General features: G+C 40.8%; 1 protein-coding gene across 1 annotated transcript in view; it reads right to left on the bottom strand.

Annotated features, from left to right (window-relative positions):
• Positions 1 to 963: 963 nt before the first annotated feature.
• The window catches only part of sntb1 (syntrophin, basic 1), a 37,793-nt gene continuing 19,455 nt past the window's right edge, over positions 964 to 19,301 (bottom strand). Inside the window, exons 4-9 of the mRNA XM_076109723.1 lie at positions 17,695 to 17,812; positions 17,456 to 17,545; positions 15,380 to 15,516; positions 14,687 to 14,883; positions 6,533 to 6,762; positions 964 to 3,264 (exon numbers count right to left, since the gene is read on the bottom strand). Of these exons, the coding sequence (XP_075965838.1) occupies positions 3,172 to 3,264; positions 6,533 to 6,762; positions 14,687 to 14,883; positions 15,380 to 15,516; positions 17,456 to 17,545; positions 17,695 to 17,812 (865 nt within the window). The 3' untranslated portion in view covers positions 964 to 3,171. The remainder of the gene's footprint in view (positions 3,265 to 6,532; positions 6,763 to 14,686; positions 14,884 to 15,379; positions 15,517 to 17,455; positions 17,546 to 17,694; positions 17,813 to 19,301) is intronic.

Raw genomic sequence — 19,301 nt, 5'->3', positions numbered from 1 at the left:
AATTGATCTGGTTCTTGTCCAGCCCCTCAAAATGAAAAGCTGACAGTCTAAGTCAATACAGCCCTCTCAAACTCTCTCAGTGAGAAAGCTGGTTATTAGTGAGCGTGCATGTTTGTGTGTGTGTTTGAATTCCATCAGTGATTGTTGGTCCATTTGTATGCGTGTGTGTTTTTAGGTCTTAAAATTGGCACAAACACTGCTTTCTGTCTGTCTCAGTGGGAAAGGTGACCTGGAGAGCTCTTTGTGTTTTTCTTTCACATGATGCAACAATTGCTATCTGCAGACGTTAAGTGTCCCACAGAGATGCTGACTTGATTCAACAAAACTCTGAGCAGAAGGGGAACGGCGATAAACACAAAGAGGTGGGGGGAAAGGTGGGAAATTGCTATAAAACAATGTCAACTGGTGAACAATGTCAAGAGTTATGATTGCTTGAGAGGTCTAAACTCCTTACCCTCAATTACATGAACGTGTCCATCCATTTGTTTGTGTGTGTGTGAGGGAGAGAGAGAGGATGCCAGCTCATTACCTAGGAGCCAAGTTAACAATGCCAAAGAGTTACGATTGTGTTAAGCGCTGCCTACAACTCAATTACTGTCAAGCTCTTTGGCTAAAGACGCGTGAATTCTTCCTGCTGAGCCGATCAATAAAACGCTTCCCAAGTCAAGCTAAACTGTCACTAATACGCAGTATATCAGCGAACCACCTCTCATGCTAACTGTCCCAAGATAAATTACTGCCCTGTTTACAGCAGGGTTCATTTCAGTTCTGAAAGTAGAAGAAGGGTGAAATAATAACCTACTACTAAAAACAAGTATCGTTAGCAAACAAATTTTAGATGTGATTTACATTTTTATGTGATTTAAGTGAAATGTCAACATTTTCCAGGCTTCTTCTCTCGATTTGTATTTGCTGTTGAGAAATGAATAAACAAGTGAAGACAATAAAAACAAACTCATCATGTCGCTTTTGTTAAATACATGATTTATGTGCACTGTTTGAGTTAAAAACTAGGCTTTGTCATTCTGAGTGACAGTACAGTAGCTGCCAAAGGCATCAGAGTATTCTACATATCAAAGCAACCTTCACTCAAAGAGCTTCTCCTCACTTGAGGTCATCAGTGAGTGCTGGCTTCTCGGCTGAACACAAACGTGTCACAATGACTTTAGTATCAACAAAACAGAGGCGTCTTCTAGAGAGTGGTGGGATTACAATGTGTAAATCATTCTTCACAGTGCGAGTGTGTGTATACTTGGTCATTGGAAATGTGTGTTTGATATGAACAAGACAGCAAACACAAAATATCTGCTAGTTGAGTATTTCTGTGCTCGTAACCAAGAGAAAAGTAGCCATAATAGAAGCCACACTATTGATCCACCCTTTGATCTCTATGATTACTTTCTTTGTCTTCCTCTTTGTCGTCTCAAGCCACGGGAAAAGACCCAGCAGCCGACTATGTCAGAGACAGTGCAGTGTATAGATTTGATCTGCTGCATAACATCCAATAAAAAGTGTCCTGCACTGGCTGCTCCAAGCAGGACGGAAGACTCCTATCATGTTTATATTGCTATAATTAAAGACAAATAATACTTGATGGGGCGACTGTGGCACAGACTTTTTAAAATATGAATATTAGAATCACTCATGGCAGATGTTGGCTTTAGTGTGTTAACCAGGCAAAGAGGCTCCGTTCCTCAGAGATTATCAAAGAATTTCAGTTGATTAAACAGGCTTTTAATCATGAACAGCTCTCAATCCACTCTGAGATAAAGGAGGAAGGAGTAAGACTGCAGACCCTTTGAGGAATAGTTTAACATTTTGGGAAATAGATCAGAAGATAAATATCCCTCTCGCATCTGTCCATTATATATAAGGCCATAACCAGTAGCTGGATAGCTTATCATACAGGAAACAGCCAGACAGTCCAAAGGTACAGTAATAAACTCCACCTACTAGCACCTCTAGAGCTCTCTGATTAACTAGCTTATCTAGCTAGCTGTTTTCCAATGTTAGCAAAGCTAAGCTAATAGGCAACTGGCTGTAGCTCATCAAACTCTCTGCGAGAAAGTGAAAAAGCATATTTCCCTAAAAGATCAAACTAATGTATCTGGTCAAAATGTGTTTACCAAAGTATTCTGCACATTACCTCATTGTTTGGCTATGGAACCATTAGGGATTAATTAAACATGCGCATATTTATCCTCATCTTAAACCTCCATGCATATGTAATACTAGTATCTCTGTGGAAATTGAAGTTGGCTGTATCATAGCAAGCTATTGCGCTCTTTCTGAGTGATAAAGAATACATGGAATTTAAATGTGATTTTAAAAAATACATCTGAATGCTTGTGTATATTATAATTCATGTTGATTGGAGCCGAGGCTTTTCTCTATAACTGAAGACATCAGAACTGACTTCAGATAAATCAGTCAAATGCTGAAATACTTTACTTACTTTGGTCACAGTATGCAACATCTTAAAAGAATACGGTGACATTTTGAATTTCAGTCAGCCGTCACATTGGTGGAGACTGTGCGGGCGGTTGTGCCAACCAGTTTCGATGATGAATGACGACGTCGCTAACAAGACGATTCAGTGGACGCTAACAAAGACAAATGCATAAAGTTTTTCCAGTGTGTCAAGTGTTTGGTGAAGAAAAATGACAGAGTGAAATTCAGAATGACCTTTGAGAGCTAATGGTGAATAAATTATATAATTGGTAAATGGAAGGCAGTTCGCTATTACATTTTGATTGAATTAAAAGTGAATTCATCTCAATCGTGTCCAGTCCTTCTAATCCTGGACGTGACAGTAATGCCCAATCTGTGTCCATCTGTCCGTATATATCATCCCTCTCTTTCTAGTCCAGTCCATGTTTTCTTCTGTGGTTCTTCAGTCAACACTTCAGTCCATGCAGCCGGTAAAGGGAGGGTTTATCCCAAAAAACAGTCCACTTCACTCAAAGCAAAAACCTACCTGGGTTAGTTTCTCCAGTGTTTCATTGACTTGGAGTTTGAGGTCAATTTCCAGATAGAGGCTACATTCAACTCAGCTTGGGTACCTGACTGATGGAGTTTGACGTGGCGTACTGCTGCATGCGGGCTGCAGAGAGGTGGAGAAACAAGGTGGATTTATGCTTTCAAAAAAGACTAAATGTCCCTTTAGAGAGGTCAGGCCACCAGACCCAGACGATAGATCTTAGCAGAGAGGAAGGAGTGGAGGATGAAGACGATCGGCTTCGGACACGAGTGGAGGTCCAGTTGCTGGAGGAAAAAGGGAAAAAAAAAAAAAATTTAAGAAGTACAAAAAAACAGAGTAATGCAAATATTACCAAACGGGACAGAATATATTTAAAAGATGTGAAAATTAATTGGAGCAGAAGGGATGACAGAGAGGGGAGGGAAAGAAAAGAAAAATAGTTTGTAAAGCTCATAGAAGTATATTCAGAACCAACTACACAGGAAACAGTTCCCCATGAGGCACGGATTAGACAGACCTAGCTGGAGCTGAGCACTGCGCACACACACAAACACCATCACTGTGAACAAAGCTCTGTTCATAGCCTGAATCAACGGTGGTACTATGACTCACATCCTGTTCCTCAGGTCTAAAGGGAGATTTAACCCATAACTTCACACTTGGACGACTGTTTAGGTGGTCATATTTAACACTTAGCACATTTTAGCGGCTATCTCATCCAGTATATCCAGTAAAAAAAAATATGAGTAGACCTACATCATTATTGGTCCACAAACATATGGTGTATCCAGAAAGTCAGATTTTCAGCATAGTTTTTTAGCAAGGCTTTAGTATTGGCAATGTCAGTCGGTCTGTCAGTTAGCCCAACACAGACTGAAATATTTCCACTATTTGGTTGTTTACTGTGGACTTTGGTGCAGATATCCACGCCGGCCAAGGGATGAATTCTAATGACTTTGGAGATCCCCCGACTTTTCCACGAACGCCACCAGCAGGTTGATATTTGTGGTTCAGCTAAAAGTTATCGAGGGAAATGTCTCAACAACTTGCAGGATTGCCATGAATTGTTATGCTGGTGATCTCTCCAATTTTAAACCCCTGCCATCATCAGGCCAAAGCTTTAATTTGTCCAACATTTTGGTTTACGACCAAATACCTGCTAAAATATTTAATTCTCGCCAGCCTCAGTTGTACTTTGTGTTTAGTGCTAATTAGTAAATATTGGCACGCTAACGCGCTAAACTAAGATGGTGAAAATGGTTATCATTGTACCCGCTGAACATCAGTATGTTAGCTTTGTCATTGTGAGCTTGTTAGCATGCTGAATCAAACATTTAGTTAGCATTTAGCATTAGCCTTGCAAGTCAACCACAGCAGAGGTGTGTATATACTTTTTGGTTTCTAAACCCAACATATACTTCATGCTTGGTCAGGGCCCTTGACCTCATCTTCTAACGCACGGTCGCAGTTAACAGGTGGTTAACAATGTGAAAAAACACTTTCTTAGGTTTAGGCAACAAAACCATTTAGTAAGGTTTAGGAAAAAACATTATAGTTGGGTTAAAAATAAGTATGTAAACTAAGTAAAACATAAACAACATAAGTACGGAAAGCAAGTAACTTCAAAATAACTCAACCACACTTTGGGACGCGAACACCAGTCTGCTGGTTGCAAGTCCTGTGTCATCCACCTCTCCTCCCTCCCATCCTGTGTGGGTTTTATGGGTCTTTATACTACGTCATCACACGCAAGGAGCATTTTCTCTAAGCGTCTAATAATGACGTGGATGGGTTTACATAGTAGTTACTTGAAAGCCTGGCGCATCTCCTACAGACACTGAAGGGTGCCTTGTGCGTCGGTGACAAAGCGTAGGTATTTGAAGCCCTGGGGATGAGAACAGACTGCCAAACCTCATCAATGGTTTTAACTTTATCCTTGCTCTATAATACATTTTCTGTATGGGGGGAGAGGGACTGTCAATTGCTGTGACAAAATTAGATATACATAGTCCCTGCCAAATGTGACAGTGTAGTCAACACTACTTTCAAATGTTGAGCTAATGAGCCATCAGCCACATCCGCAAGTGCCTTGGGATTTTTATAAAGCCTTGTGTATGAATGACTGTGTTGGGATTCAGAAATGCTACAGACACCAAAATCTGTTCTGCTATGGTAGCCAACAGAGGGTTTTGAATCAAAGCTCCAAAGTCTTTGCTTATTTGCCTTCAGCAGTATCTGAGCCGTGAAACACGAGTGTATCTGACAGAAGTTTTATACGGAGCTGTATGTGGACTGTTGTTCGAGACATTGATACAAAACGTCTCAGTTTCCAATTTGAAATCCCAAAAGCCTAGAGAGTAAATATTTTAGCTTTCAACGTCACTAACGTATAGTAAATCTCAGTGCTATGGCTTTATGAATGATGAAACATCAATGTTGCGATTCGGGGTAAAAACTGTTTGTAGAAGTGCGAGGGGGGACGGGGACGGGGGACGGGGGGGGGGGGGGGGGGTTAAGAGCTCATCCTCCAGACACCAACATTAATATTTATATCAGTGTTGTCAAATAAGATCCAAGAGGCTAATAACTGAACAGCAGCAGTAATACATATATTGAGTAGTGAGAGTGTGAGTACTTTCAGGTACACACATCGATAACTTTGAAGGTGGCCACTGAAACACCACACAGGGAGCTGTTGAGTGGTGTAAACAGATTAAAACTCTTACAGTTAGTGGCAGGCAGGCTATTGCTAAAGAAAAACACCTACGTATGTGTGAAGTTCTTTATTTTATGATGAAGTGCTGTAATTTACTTTCAGCTGTTCCACTTTCCCTCTGCCCGTCTCATGGACTTGTACTCGTTGGTGTTGGGCTTCATTTCTCAGAAGGCCTCCTTAAAGTAGGCATGAACACGACCACAGCAAAGTAAGCTTGATATTGAAGATTGTTTTTAGCTGCGACCAGCAGCTTAATTGCTCACTCGGTTGGTTCACATAAATTACCCCACCCTTTGGCGGCCACAGTTTTCTCCTTAAGAGGCTGAAATGGGCATGGAGGTCATGTGTGTGTGTTCATATAAGTTGCATAAAACAGGTGTGGCATTTAGAGAGAATCGCCTATAACAACAAGGTCTATAACTTCTAAACAGACCTGTTTCACTGATGTGTGTTAACCCTGCCCCCTATACTTTGACACAATGATCAAAACACCTCTATTTTACACTGAAGTTTAAGATTACGCTACGTGGGTTTAAATAAATCTTAAAAAGTTGCGTTTTAGTCTAGATATGTTAAAACCTTATATTTAAAACCGGAACTACCCTGTGCCACATTTGGAAAAATAGCAAATCAGCCTTTTCTATGGTGGTTTTCTACCTGTGTGCTTGTTTAACATTAGTGAGTCTAAAGAGAACCACTCGCATTACTTCACATGATTTCACATCACCTGTGTTTGACTATTTATACACAGAACTAAATGGAGTTTCAGTTGACCGTGAACAACAGAGTTCCTATCAGAGCACATCTTGTAATATGGTGTGTGTCAAAACACTCACAATCTCCCCCTCCTTCCCTCCAAATTCAAGGAAGAGCATGCGAACTCCGTCATCCGAGGACATCTTTAGTTTTTCGTAGGGGTAGGACAGGAGCACCCGGGGCCTGGTGGGTGTGTGAGCTCCTCTCTCCTCCCCATTGTCCCCGTCTCCCAGTTTGGGGTCAGCCAGCACAGAGAAGCCCTGTTCGTAGTGAATCAGCAGCCGGCACTCCTGGCTCTGGTATAGACAACCTGGAAGATTGAATAGATAGGACATTTTAACTTTGAATTGTTAGCGAACAAGATGCTTGTGGACAAATCCTCTCGTTTGAATCACTTGGTACATACGTTATAGAATGAGTCATTACTATGAGAGGCAAAAGTTAGACTCTAAATCACAGACTTAATGTAAATAGCAGTGCATCTTTAAATTGATATTGCCCACTTCAAAAATTATATTTCATCTCTGTTGGAAAACTCTCTCTCCTCCTTACTTTCATGGAGGATGTGCATTTTCTATTGTCTAATGACTTAAGTGCTAAGTGTTGGCAGGGCCATTCAGCATGATTGATGTCTTAATATGTTACTGGGTTGGATGTTTGTACAAAGTGCTTTCATTTTCTATTAATATAAAAAAAGATGAACGACATCGATACAGTCTCTTTTTCAGCTAAGTCAAGTGACATTCAGCTCTTCTCACGTAAAACAAAAACATCAATTACTTGTTTTATTAGTTTTTAATTATAGTTTGCTCAAAAGCATTCATTTTTAAAACAATAAAGTCATACGATACATTTCCACTGAAAGTCAATACATATATGGTGAATATTGACAGAACATTTGACCAGCCCTATTATGAGTATAATGTACTATATTACTGCTTCTATAGATAATAGAAAATACTTAAAACATCAACAATTACTGTTATTGTGATGGCATTCTCGGCTATATTTTCCCGCTGTTACTGTTCAGAAGGTATTTACCCTCTCTCTTATGTTTTTATTATGTACACTGAGCTAAAACTAATGACACACTTATAATATAATAATAAACCTGTTCTTCATGAAGGGTATAATGGTTTTTGCATTTATAACAAATTAAGATTATTGCATTCTGTTGTCCATGTTTTTGGTATCTTAAGCATGCGATTTTACATTTAAACTGAGAAGAATAATGATACAAATGTACAAATGAATACATGGAATGGAATAGTTATTCACGTAATAGTTATCAACCATTTGGTCACTTTAACCTATTATTTATTGCACAAAATTAATGTTTTACCTGGTTGTGCCACCTGACATTTAGCAGTTGACAACATTAATAATAACAAAATTTATGCTGAATATTTGCATTTTTACTTCAAATACAAAAAAGAGTTTTTGTCAACAGTCTCAATTGAAGTTAAAGTAGTAAATATTTCATAGCATCATGGTAATCATGTTCAGTTTTCTTTGTCTGTACATTTGCTCGGACAGGGGCGCCGCCGGACATTTTCAGGGTTTGAGATGCCAAAACATAAAAGAATGAATATTATTTGAATGTACTGAAAATGAATTCAAACTCAATAACTTTTATTGAATGAAATGACATAATGTCATGAATTGATACAATTTATTTTAAAAGGAAATAATGGACTCGGACACTAAAATATGGACGTCATGTCATTGACCCTCGTATCAATGAGGGAAGACTAAATATTGGAGACACCTCAAATACAGCATTAGGTTTAGCTAGCTGAACCTAATAAACCGGCTTCTGGTCTGTTGATTAAGGCTCTTCATATTAAAATATATTGGACAGCTCTGTCATGTAGTCCAAGCCGGACTTGTGTCTTTTACACATTAGAATTTACCACATTTCACGTGACAGACGGGCAGAGCAACCTGCTCTACATCATTTCTCATCACTGTCTCTCCCTCCTCGCAGCATGTGTCCGGCTGAAAGCATCTATCTTAATCTACTCTCCCAATTTATGCATCACTTTCCTCTGCTTTAATGACAAACCTGTCGCATCTCCACACAGTGTGATCCAGCTGCATTTAGTCCTATTTTTTAGTGCTTTGACAGTCCGTCTCCCCCCCCCACCAAGCTTCTCTCTCTTGATGACACCTGATCTATCGAGTGGCGTGTTTGCGTGACAAAAAGGCGAGAAGAAAGTTGTTATCTTTCCATTGCTTGCTGACAGCCTGAGCAGGATGTGTGTGCGTGTGTATATATTGCATGTGCAGGGAGGGGAGTGTGTGTTTGCACGCACGTGCGTACATATAACAGTGAGTGTCTGTGTGTGAAATGCCTCTAAGCTGGTAATGGAAAATTTGTATTTTTTTTATCTCGCCGCCACGTGAATGAGACATTGAGATGCATAGATGAATGCGTCTCTTCTCTCTCTGTGGGTTATAGAATAGCTATGCATGCGTGTTTACATATACGTATGTGCACTCTCTGTGGCCTGTGTCAGTCTCTTTTGTCCGACTGTCAACAAACCGATCCTCTGATTACTTAACCGTGTTGTCAGTCAAACCTCGCTAATCACACTATACACACCTATACACCCTTTGCGTTTGTCTCTTTAGCTGAAGGCGATTATGAAACCAAGGTTGGCAAATATGTACACAGTAACACACACACACACACACACACACACCAGACTATGAACGGCAAATCATTATTGTGAGTTTAATTTACCCTGCACAGAGTGCAACGATGCGATCAAGTTCTAGAAATGCATGCTAAAGGGATTTTTTTGTTATTGTTTCGATTTGTTGGCATCTCATTAGGTTCTGCACATTTTAATCTCTTTTGGAAAACTCACTCAATGATGAAAACCTAACCCTTGACGTAAGCATCACACTGGTTCCCTCGATAAAAAGCCGATGGGGTTTTCCATTGGATTTTGGATTATTTCGAACAAACATGGTAAACAAATGTCAATGATACTTAAAAGTTTTTGTTCAGCAAGAGAATCTTCAGAAATGAACACCACTTTTATGATTTTGAAGCATGAACGCAATCCTCAAAAGTAAAAAGCTAATTTTAGGCTATAAACAAACTACACCACGGTCACATGAGCGCGAGTAAAACATTCAATCTCTTAAGCTTGTGTTAACCGCAGCCCTTATTACAGGCCTCTAACCAACAACCCATTCAAAAAACCGAGGGAACTGGAAGTGCAGAAATGCTGACACATTACCAGGTTTTAGGACTCATTCTACTACAGCACTCTATATGGGAGTTTACAATACAACACAATCTCAAAAATGATAAGTGGAGCATAGCTCTAGACAGAGCACTGAAGTCATCAGCTGCTTGATGACCAGCTGACTAGTAATGTCCGATCATATTCAGGTGTGCAGTGCAGCCATTACACTTAGTGGCCACTTTATTAGGTACAATCTAGTAAAATCAAGTAAGACTCTTCTGCCATAAAGTTTACTTTTATGATTCCTATATTGTTCATTTTTTTACGACACTGTCAAAGATGCGTTTCATGTATATAAAAAGGGAGGCACATTTTTTTTTTTGTAAAACTGCTCAATATAATGTAGTCCAATACAACATACCGGAAACTACAACCTCAATGACAACCATATGGCAGTGCCTTGGTAGCGGAGTGGTTACAGTTACTTTTAATTCTTTAATTCTTTTAATTTCTTTTAATTACTGCAACGTCCCGGGTTCGATTCCAGTATTTGGATCTTTGTTGCATTTCATACCGCTCTCTCTTTCCCCATTTCTAGTCTCCGTCTCTAACACTGATAAATAAAGGCAAAAATACTCCCAAAAAACTGAACATTCAAAACGGCAAGGTAGAATTCACTAAAGAGCTGCTGAGTTGAATTGCATTAGATTGTACAAGTGTATACCCTGATAACTTCCACTGTTAATCTGCAGTAATGTTGATGCAAACTAAGTTTTCTGTTGCATTTCTCTCTGCCACCTCTTCTGCCTCCTTACAGTATGTGCTATAGTTTTGATATTAAATATTCATGTATCTGTTTGTTGAGGGGGGGATTAAGGGCCTGGGTATACTCTATCAACTAGTTTTTATGACATGCTGTGCCACCAAGTGTTTGTACTTTGGCTGTTTCTAACGGCTTCACTTGAAAGCAGAGTGAAAAGCCGGTCTATTGTGATATAGAACATTTTACATATTCCTAGATAGGAATACCGCAGAAGCAATGTTGGTTTAAAACATCACGGATCAGGTGTGGTGTTGGGACAATTAAGGCACCTACAGCAGGAAGTGCTACTCTGGGTTTTTCACTCTGTTGTGTGTGTCAGGAGCAGAGCAGTATATTACAGTAATTCCTCCTCTCCTTATCAACTGTGAAACGCACTAAACAACAGAGGTGTCTTCATTACAACTTCAGGAAGTAATGTTGATAAGGACACTGTGAATCAAATCGAAAAATGAGGCGCGCACACACACACACATTCTAATACACAGTAATATCCACAGAACCCTGAAGACATCCCATTCATGATGAAAAATGAGTCTCATAATGTGTAACATTATTCTAATGACGTATAAACAATCTGGCAGGACAAACGTCTCTCTAATGGCACAACAGTTGTAAATGGGGCAAAGAGTGCCGGGTCTTTGTTGTGTTCGGGAGTAAAAATTAGACCTGAAGCTCTACTCTTTCACCTGAGAGCCTTGATCTGTGAGGCAAGCAGGGTTTCCCATCATAACACACACACACACACACACACACACACACACACACACACACACACACACACACACACACACACACACACACACACACACACACACACACACACACACACACACACACACACACACACACACACACACACACACACACACACACACACACACACACACACACACACACACACACACACACACACACACACACACACACACAGAGGGGCTTTTCAGGCTGAAACAAAAGCCCCTCTTTGACGGTGAGTGGAGAAGACAGAAGGAGGGGCACACAGTGATAACACAGAGAGAGCTGAATGAATGAGGGAAAGAGGGAGGCAGTGAGACCCTAACTAACGCTTACTGTTACCATAACAATAAGTGCTAAGAGGTTTTTACAGGACAAAACTCTTTGTCATTAGCTTAAAACTTGTAAATGACATTAACAGCCAGTAAAATACTTAACATTTATCCTCCCACTGCGTTAAACTTCCAAGTATCACAGCAGGTTACTAGCTTCATTTTCCACAAACCACTGAGGCTTTCTTTTAAGTACTCCAAGTCATTAAGCTGTTTACCCATTCATTAACGGGACCCAATCGACCTCTCAGACAATTTTGCAGCTGTCACCTTTGACAACGATATGAACGAGAAGCCTGCGGGTGTACAGAAGGAGGGAGGAAAAGTGGGATTACTAACTGCAAACATACATATGAAGCTGCTCATAAAATAATGTTTTGAATCAGTGGTTCAAGGTAGCTTGACACCACGACCAACTTGAGGTTTTTACACTTTGGTTTTTGTACAGATTAATCAAGCGAGACATAATTAGGGAGCTTTAGGAAGGCAGATTTAGTTATCTTTGGACAGAGCCAGGCCAGCCGTTTCTCTCCGTTTCCAGTCTTTATGGAAAGATAAGGTAAGTTGCTCAACTAAGGCAACAGACAGCTGGTTGCAGCTTCATATTTAGCGTGCAGACATGAGTGGTATCTATCCTCTCATCTAACTCTCGGGCAAGAAAGCTAATTAAAGTCCCAAAATTGCAAACTATGTCCTTAAAACATTATAATCTGCGACACCAATGACAACTGGACAAACTATCTGCTGGATCATGACACAGGATTGTCATTATTGATTCATCGTAGGTTGATTAAGACTCCAGTGAAGCGAGACAAGCAACAGAAGACAGGGACAGCAGATATGCAGGAGACATAAGCGGGGTTTGAACCTTAAGACTGCATGATAGGCAGTGCCTTACCCTGCTAATTGCTCAAAATATCAATGTAACCTCTGAAAAGTTTGAGTCACCTTGGACATAATAATAACAGAATGACTGCAGGCCAAGTCCCTGGGAAATTTAATTTTGGAGCCGAACAAATTACTTTCTCCTTTAAAGTCGCTCTAAGAATGGCCTGCTGCCCGTCGAGTGATTGAGAGTTAATCTATCTAGCCTTGACAGTGAATAAACCATCACAATGATTTATCAGAATGTAACAGATGAAAAGATGACAAGGTCAGCGCGCCGACTCGTCAGGTGGAAACTGCTGAAAAATGAGTGAATGCACTTTGTATGCATTATCACACTCTCAGGGAAGTGTAAATTACTTTTCTACTTCCATAACAAGAAAGCGAGTGCTTGGTGCTGACATCAATCTGTTTCAGAAAAGTTATGGGATCCATTTCAGATAGAAATTCAATGGTGAGCAATAAAGATTCAAAACCACTCTCATTTTTCTTCATTCTTTCGACGTGTCACCGACCTGTATCCTAAATCTGTATTACACTTCAACCCATTGTAGCGGCATGCCTTTGCATGGTGGTGTCTGACTGGCAGTCCAGATATTCTAAGAACTATTTAGCTGATTACAGTGACATTTTGACCAGAAATTCACAGTCTCCAGAGGATGAATCCCAATGATTTTGATGATCCCCTGACTCTAAGCGTCACCATGAGGCTGACTTTTGATTTTGAGTGAAATATCTCAACAACTATTTGCTATCCAGTTTGTTACAGACATCCACGTCTTCATCAGGATGAATTGTAATCACTCTGCTGAACTCCGAACATTTCATCTACTGTAGCACTATCAGGTTTCAATTAAGGTACAATACTTAGATTTTAGACTTTATCACTAGATACCTGCAAAACAAATGACTTTCCATCAGTGCTTTGTTTTTGCTAATTAGCAAATGTTAGCATTACAGTCGTCAGCATTTGGCAGCTAAATTGATGCTAATTAATCATACTAATTAATGCTAATGTGGCTACATATCTGCTCCCTCAAATGGCACCAAAAAAAAAAAATCAGTTAATGCAGGTTCAAAGGCAGGGGTGTTTTCTCTTTTCCCAGCTGATTAGACATCTGCTCAGGTTTTAAGGTGGGCAGAGAATTACATGCGGTCACTGGACGCCATGCACCAATACGAATGATAACAGGTGTAATATTCACATAGTTTACAGGAGAATAAGGAAGGTGTTAATCAAACAGTCTGCACAATCCCACACACTCCTGTGAAGAGTTGTGTCATCCAAAATAAGTAAAACCATCCGTGTGGGTGCACCATGGGCGTGCAGGGCCCTTCACTTTATCTGTTGACTTGAGCTACAGCACGTCAATACTGAGCAGCTTGTTTTAGTCTAGACAGCGTTTTGTCATGGGATTAAATAAGATGTCCTTTTAACGACACACAAAATGTGATTATTATGAAACATCTTGGGAGTGTTTAATTCAAATTGAGCTCTGCAGGCGTGAATGAAGCCCTGCTATGCCTATCACAGAGTAACACCTGGATCAGTGGGTGAAGACATGATTTAGGGAGAGTTTTAACCGTTTGGTGAGGCGGAAACCACGCTGACAACCAGGATGTAGTGTTGAGGTCTTGTATCATTTGCTGCTGGAAAAAAGCTGTTTCATATATATGAGTCTGAAGTGAAACTTAATTTGGCACGGCGTTATCATAGATGGAGAGAGGAGGGGACCCAGGGGAAATGTGCAGTTCCCAGGACATTTTGTGCTTGGAGAGAAGGGGGGGGGGGGCATTCTGTTGGATTTCCCTGGACGGCACAAACCTAATGCCAAAAAGTGCGCCCACACACACACACACACACACACGAATAGCATTCCTTTCTATAAATAGCAAGTGCTTTGTCCACATCTTCCATATGGATGTCAAATTATATCACAAGCCCTCCCCTATCTCAGTGTATGAGTGGACTCATAGTGTATGTTTACATTTTGCTTTATGCACTGGATTTAGACTTTATCTTAGGCTTGCAAGACCTCAGGCAGTAGAGACTCTTAGGTCTCTCTGGATACGTTTTGCTGCAGCGAGCCCGAACACGTCTGAGGATGCGTCACAGAATCCAGCACGGCGACCTGTGCTGCTCGCTCCGCTCCATCCACAGCTACATGTTTGTGTGTTCCCTTCTCTCTTTAAAGTGTCTTTATCCAATTTAAAAGGTACTTTGAGTTACTCAATCTAAATGTTCATGCGTTTACTCACTTGTCGTGACTTCTTTGATCATCTCAGCTGAGGCGTGACATCCATTGACGATGTGTCTGGTCCACAGGGACAGATCCTTGGTGGTCTCTGCCCGGAACAGGTGAGTCTCGATGCCGAGTCGTGTGCCGGTCCGAGTGGCAAAGAACAGCTCTGTGCCAGAGTGTGGCGACCCCCGGTCAGGGCTAGAGTGGACCAGACTGGATGAACACAGACACAAATACACATTTGTTTACTCTGCGTCAAGGCTTTTGTCATACTGAAGTGGCCGTGGTTTTATCTCTGAGGCCCTTGCCCACTTTATATTTTTGTGCATTTTTCTTAATTGGTGGACTTAGGCTCAGACCTGGGGTGAAGTTACACATTCAAATAGTTGTTTAACCACTCTGCAGAGCTACGCATGTTAGCATGTTGACTTTAGACTTAACTAAAGGCTTCACTGTGGATAAGAGCCGCTTGCATGGCTGTAGTAGACTCACTCTTGTTGTCCTTGGGACTTGTGGTAAAGTAAATAAAAAAAGAACAGCTGTCATGCTAACATGCTCACAATGAAAATGCTAACACGCTGGTGTTTAGCAGATAATGGTAACAATATTCAACATTGTAGTTTAGCATGTTAAGATGCTTTGCAACATTCAAATTAGCACTCAGCACAAAGTACCTAAACTTGTCTGCACGTATGAGGGGTGGACCTACCGGGTTGCTAAGAGTGGATACGTGTGTGCAGGGCTCTGCCAGGCCTCCTTGCCTCGTGGTAGACTCTCATACAGCAGTAGGTCTTTCTCTGTCACCACCATCAGCACCGGCTTCCAGCATTGCTTCTCACTCTCCGTCTGCAGCACAAACACATAAACAATGAGACAGGAGAGGTTGTATCCATCATCTCTCCGATTTTTATATCCACTCATCCTGTGCAGGGTCATTGGGGATGTGCTCTATTCAGATGAAAAACATTGAAACAAAAAAGCAGTTTGAAACCATTATCTGGAGTATTGCACTATTTTGTTAAGTGCACAAATTACCAGAGCCTGAAGGCAATAACTTAAAAATGATTATCGAGTCTGATCAGCGGCCCAGAAAAGCATTTAGTATTCATTTTTGTAATAATATCAGCAGATCTTTGTGGAGCAGTAAAAGATAAATTAATTGAATCAATCCAACAAGGCTGCTCATGTTGAATTTGAATCAAGCACAACCTCAATTAATTTGATGCTGCGGGATTTGATATTCCTATGCCCTCTTATATTTGTGGCGAGTACTGAAATCGTTAGACGAAAGCAGGTATTTCATCTGTAATATCAATGGTTGTTTGCCAGTGAGCTGGCTTTATGAGACTAATGGTGTGTCAAAGAGAGGAATAGTGTGTGTGTGTGTGTGTGTGTGTGTGTGAGATTCATATGTAAACGACTGTACGAAGTGTGTACTCAGCAGTTGGTGTAGACCAGTCTTCATCTCTTTCCATCTGTCTTCTGTAATATTTCACGCCAAAATATGCCAAAAATGAACTATTATTATGTTATGAAGCTGTTCTGGACCCTCACTAGAAATGTGTACGTTCACTATACTGCTGTGTGTACCCGGTGGGGAATTAGCTATAAATAAACGGGAGCTGGTTTGCAGCTGCAGGTACACTTTCTTCGGATTTTCTTTGCCGTGCCCCCTCGCCTACCAATCCCTCCTAACGAGCAAACCCAATTGCTTTCCCCTTCAGAACACACGCTGTTAATCTCTAAACTCAGAGCACACACACACACACAGCCCGGTATTTCATTTCACAATGCTCCATAACTATTCTCGTTATGAGTGCTTATCTGCAGCCAAGCCATGGAATCCTAAACTGCTCTTTCATGTTCCGCCTCAGCCAATCATATCATGGGATTTAAAGGGTCGAGGGTCAGCTTTTTACCATAATGAGAATATGTTGCTAAGTAACAGTATTGTACTGCATTTGAAGGATCAAATATTGGCAAATTCATGAGGGCTAAATTATAGAGGAATGTGTGTGTGTGTGTGTGGATATGTTTGCACAGGTGATGATGTCTTTGTATGAAAGAGAGAGTGAAGCTTTACCTGTGTGTGTCAGTGCTTATGAATTTCAAAGAGGTCTGCATAAGTGTGTACAGTAATGAAAAGATAAACATGCAAACACCTATGCGCTCACACACACATTTGTAATTCTAGATCCTGTTTGCCATAATGCCTTTCTGAGCTCAAAGAAAATCTAAACCTAATTCTAACCTTATCCCTGTTATTATTAGATAACCACTAAATGAAGGAAACATATTTAAATGCAATTGATCAATTATTAAATAAAAAAGCAAATCATAAATGATGAATCTAAAAAAAAAGACGGAAAAACATTAATAAATAACAACTGTAACAACCAGAAATCGATATGTCAGAAAACAAGCAGATATCACATCTTTCATCATCTCATGTTTCAACTCCATAATTTAGTCCTCATGAATTTGCCAATATTTGATCCTTCAAATGCAGTACAATACTGTGGACACTAAACATAAAAATCCAAAAATCAACTTTTAACCTTTAAACAGCCCTTTAAAGATGAAATTGTGGGTCCTAATTTTCCAAAAATGTCCAAATGTTCCAACTCAAACTGGTTCTCAGAAAGACAGAACAAGAGCACACATGCACATATACACCTACACACCATAGTCACAAAACGGTAAAGAAAAGTTACCCCAATAAAATGTGAGAAATCTAGAAGCATGGGCGTCACACACACGCGCACACACACACACACACACCTACCTTCCCTGCCAGCCATCCCAGGTGTCGTATCTCTTTGCTGCCAGCTACCCCCGTCCTGGCGGTGCTCTGGATGACCTCTGCCAGCACCCGCTGTGGTGGGATGATCGTTCAGGGCGCATTAGATTTAAAGCAGCTCAGAGGAGCCGAATCGTGGCCACAGTATAGAATCATTGAACTATCTAATTGCAATGGTCACGTATATGGGAATATATGTAAAATCGATGAAATCAAAGACAGACCTGTGCCAGTTTGGATGTGACGGAGTGCATGACAGAGAACCAGGACAGGGCAGATGGTTGGTCTGGGCACCGCAGCACCACGGTGTGCCTGGCGTCAGGGGAGTGCAGCTCCAGTTGTCTGGAGGTGGAGATAAGAAAAGTTAAAACAGCTTTAACCTTTCGGTTATCGTTGGACGGGTTCTAAGACTTTACGGTTCACATCCCTCGGTGAATAAATTCCCTTTTGAATATTGAAAATCTATTGCTATCAGGCAGACCCAATTGGACTCAATTTAATCTCAACTCAGTTTTCGAAACCAAATGTAATCCATTTAGGTCTCAGCTTCAACAGATGCTCGTTTGTCTCATCCATTTGAAAATGGGCACTCGGTCAGAACAATGGAATGAAGAGCATTGCAATTTGAGTTCATTCGAGTCAATTCAAAATATAAAACAGGCATTTCTCATGCATCCTCTGTGGGCCATATGACATAGTGCTGTCTAAATTTCCATAGCTAATCTCCTTGAATCATATGGGAGTATTTCTGGCCTCCAGAGAATCTGTAGGATGCTTCTCCATCTCATTGAACAGCTCTTTGTGTGCTCAATGAATAGGAATTTTAAAAAAGGCCTTTATATATATATATATATATATATTGCAGCCTTTACAGTGCATAAAGCAGTGTACTTTGTAGCATCAATACCGATAGTGTTCATCTCTGTGACGTAAAGGAGGACAAGGCATGGTAAACGACCCTTCAGAGCGTGCCTCATGCTGGGATTTGGAGTTTACCACCTACTCTGAAACTATCTAGCATCTCTGTTCACACAGCACTCCACTGTCCAGGTGCTCCCTGTGGTTTAAAATAGAAACTACTCCAAAACCAGGGTGGTTTCACCTCTGCAAACATGCTTTCTTTGCAGCTTTCCTTGTTCATACAGTACACACTGGGGACCTGGAAAAGCCCCAGCGAATGTGATGAATCTGCTCTTCCACTGAACCCCCGGAGGTGGGAGAGACCGTCCAGACCAGCTCCAGGTGTTTCTCTTGGGTTAGAAATAGAAATGTTGCCTGTTGATTAAGGACAAGCCAGGGGGACAGCATAGGGTGAGGAAGTGGGGAGACTCCAGGGCCAGATGTGCGTCAGATCGAGGTGGTTCTTTAAGGATGGTGTTTGTTTTAGCAATGACTTGACTCCTGTGAGTTATACTAGACCTATGGGGAGGCATTATCTGCCATTTTCTGGCCAAGATGTGGGGTAGCTTTGGGGCTAAATTACCCATCTGTTGCATGCATGACGACATGCATTAACATGGGGAATCACTGGGAGAGCAGCACATGGACTAGATGACCTGTACATAGACTTGAATGTATGGACTTATATAAATCCTGCCTGAATGAAGATCAATGTCTCACTTGATCAAAGGGTTGTTCTCAAAGGATTAGCGCTATATATAGCAAGTATGTATTCAAGCTCAGTACTGTAGGTCTGTTCCAGCATACAATTTATTGTAAATATGAATTAATGAACTCTGTATGCACACACACACACCAGTTGCATGGAAGAATTGTTTTAATGGCTAAATATCAACTTTAAAGCAAAGGCGACCAGAACAAGAAAGATTTA

Source organism: Anarhichas minor, unplaced genomic scaffold (genome assembly GCF_050575085.1).
Source record: "Anarhichas minor isolate MPS153535 unplaced genomic scaffold, ASM5057508v1 ptg000041l, whole genome shotgun sequence".
NCBI classification, from domain to species: Eukaryota; Metazoa; Chordata; class Actinopteri; order Perciformes; family Anarhichadidae; genus Anarhichas; species Anarhichas minor.
This window is presented reverse-complemented; position numbering and strand designations above follow the sequence as displayed.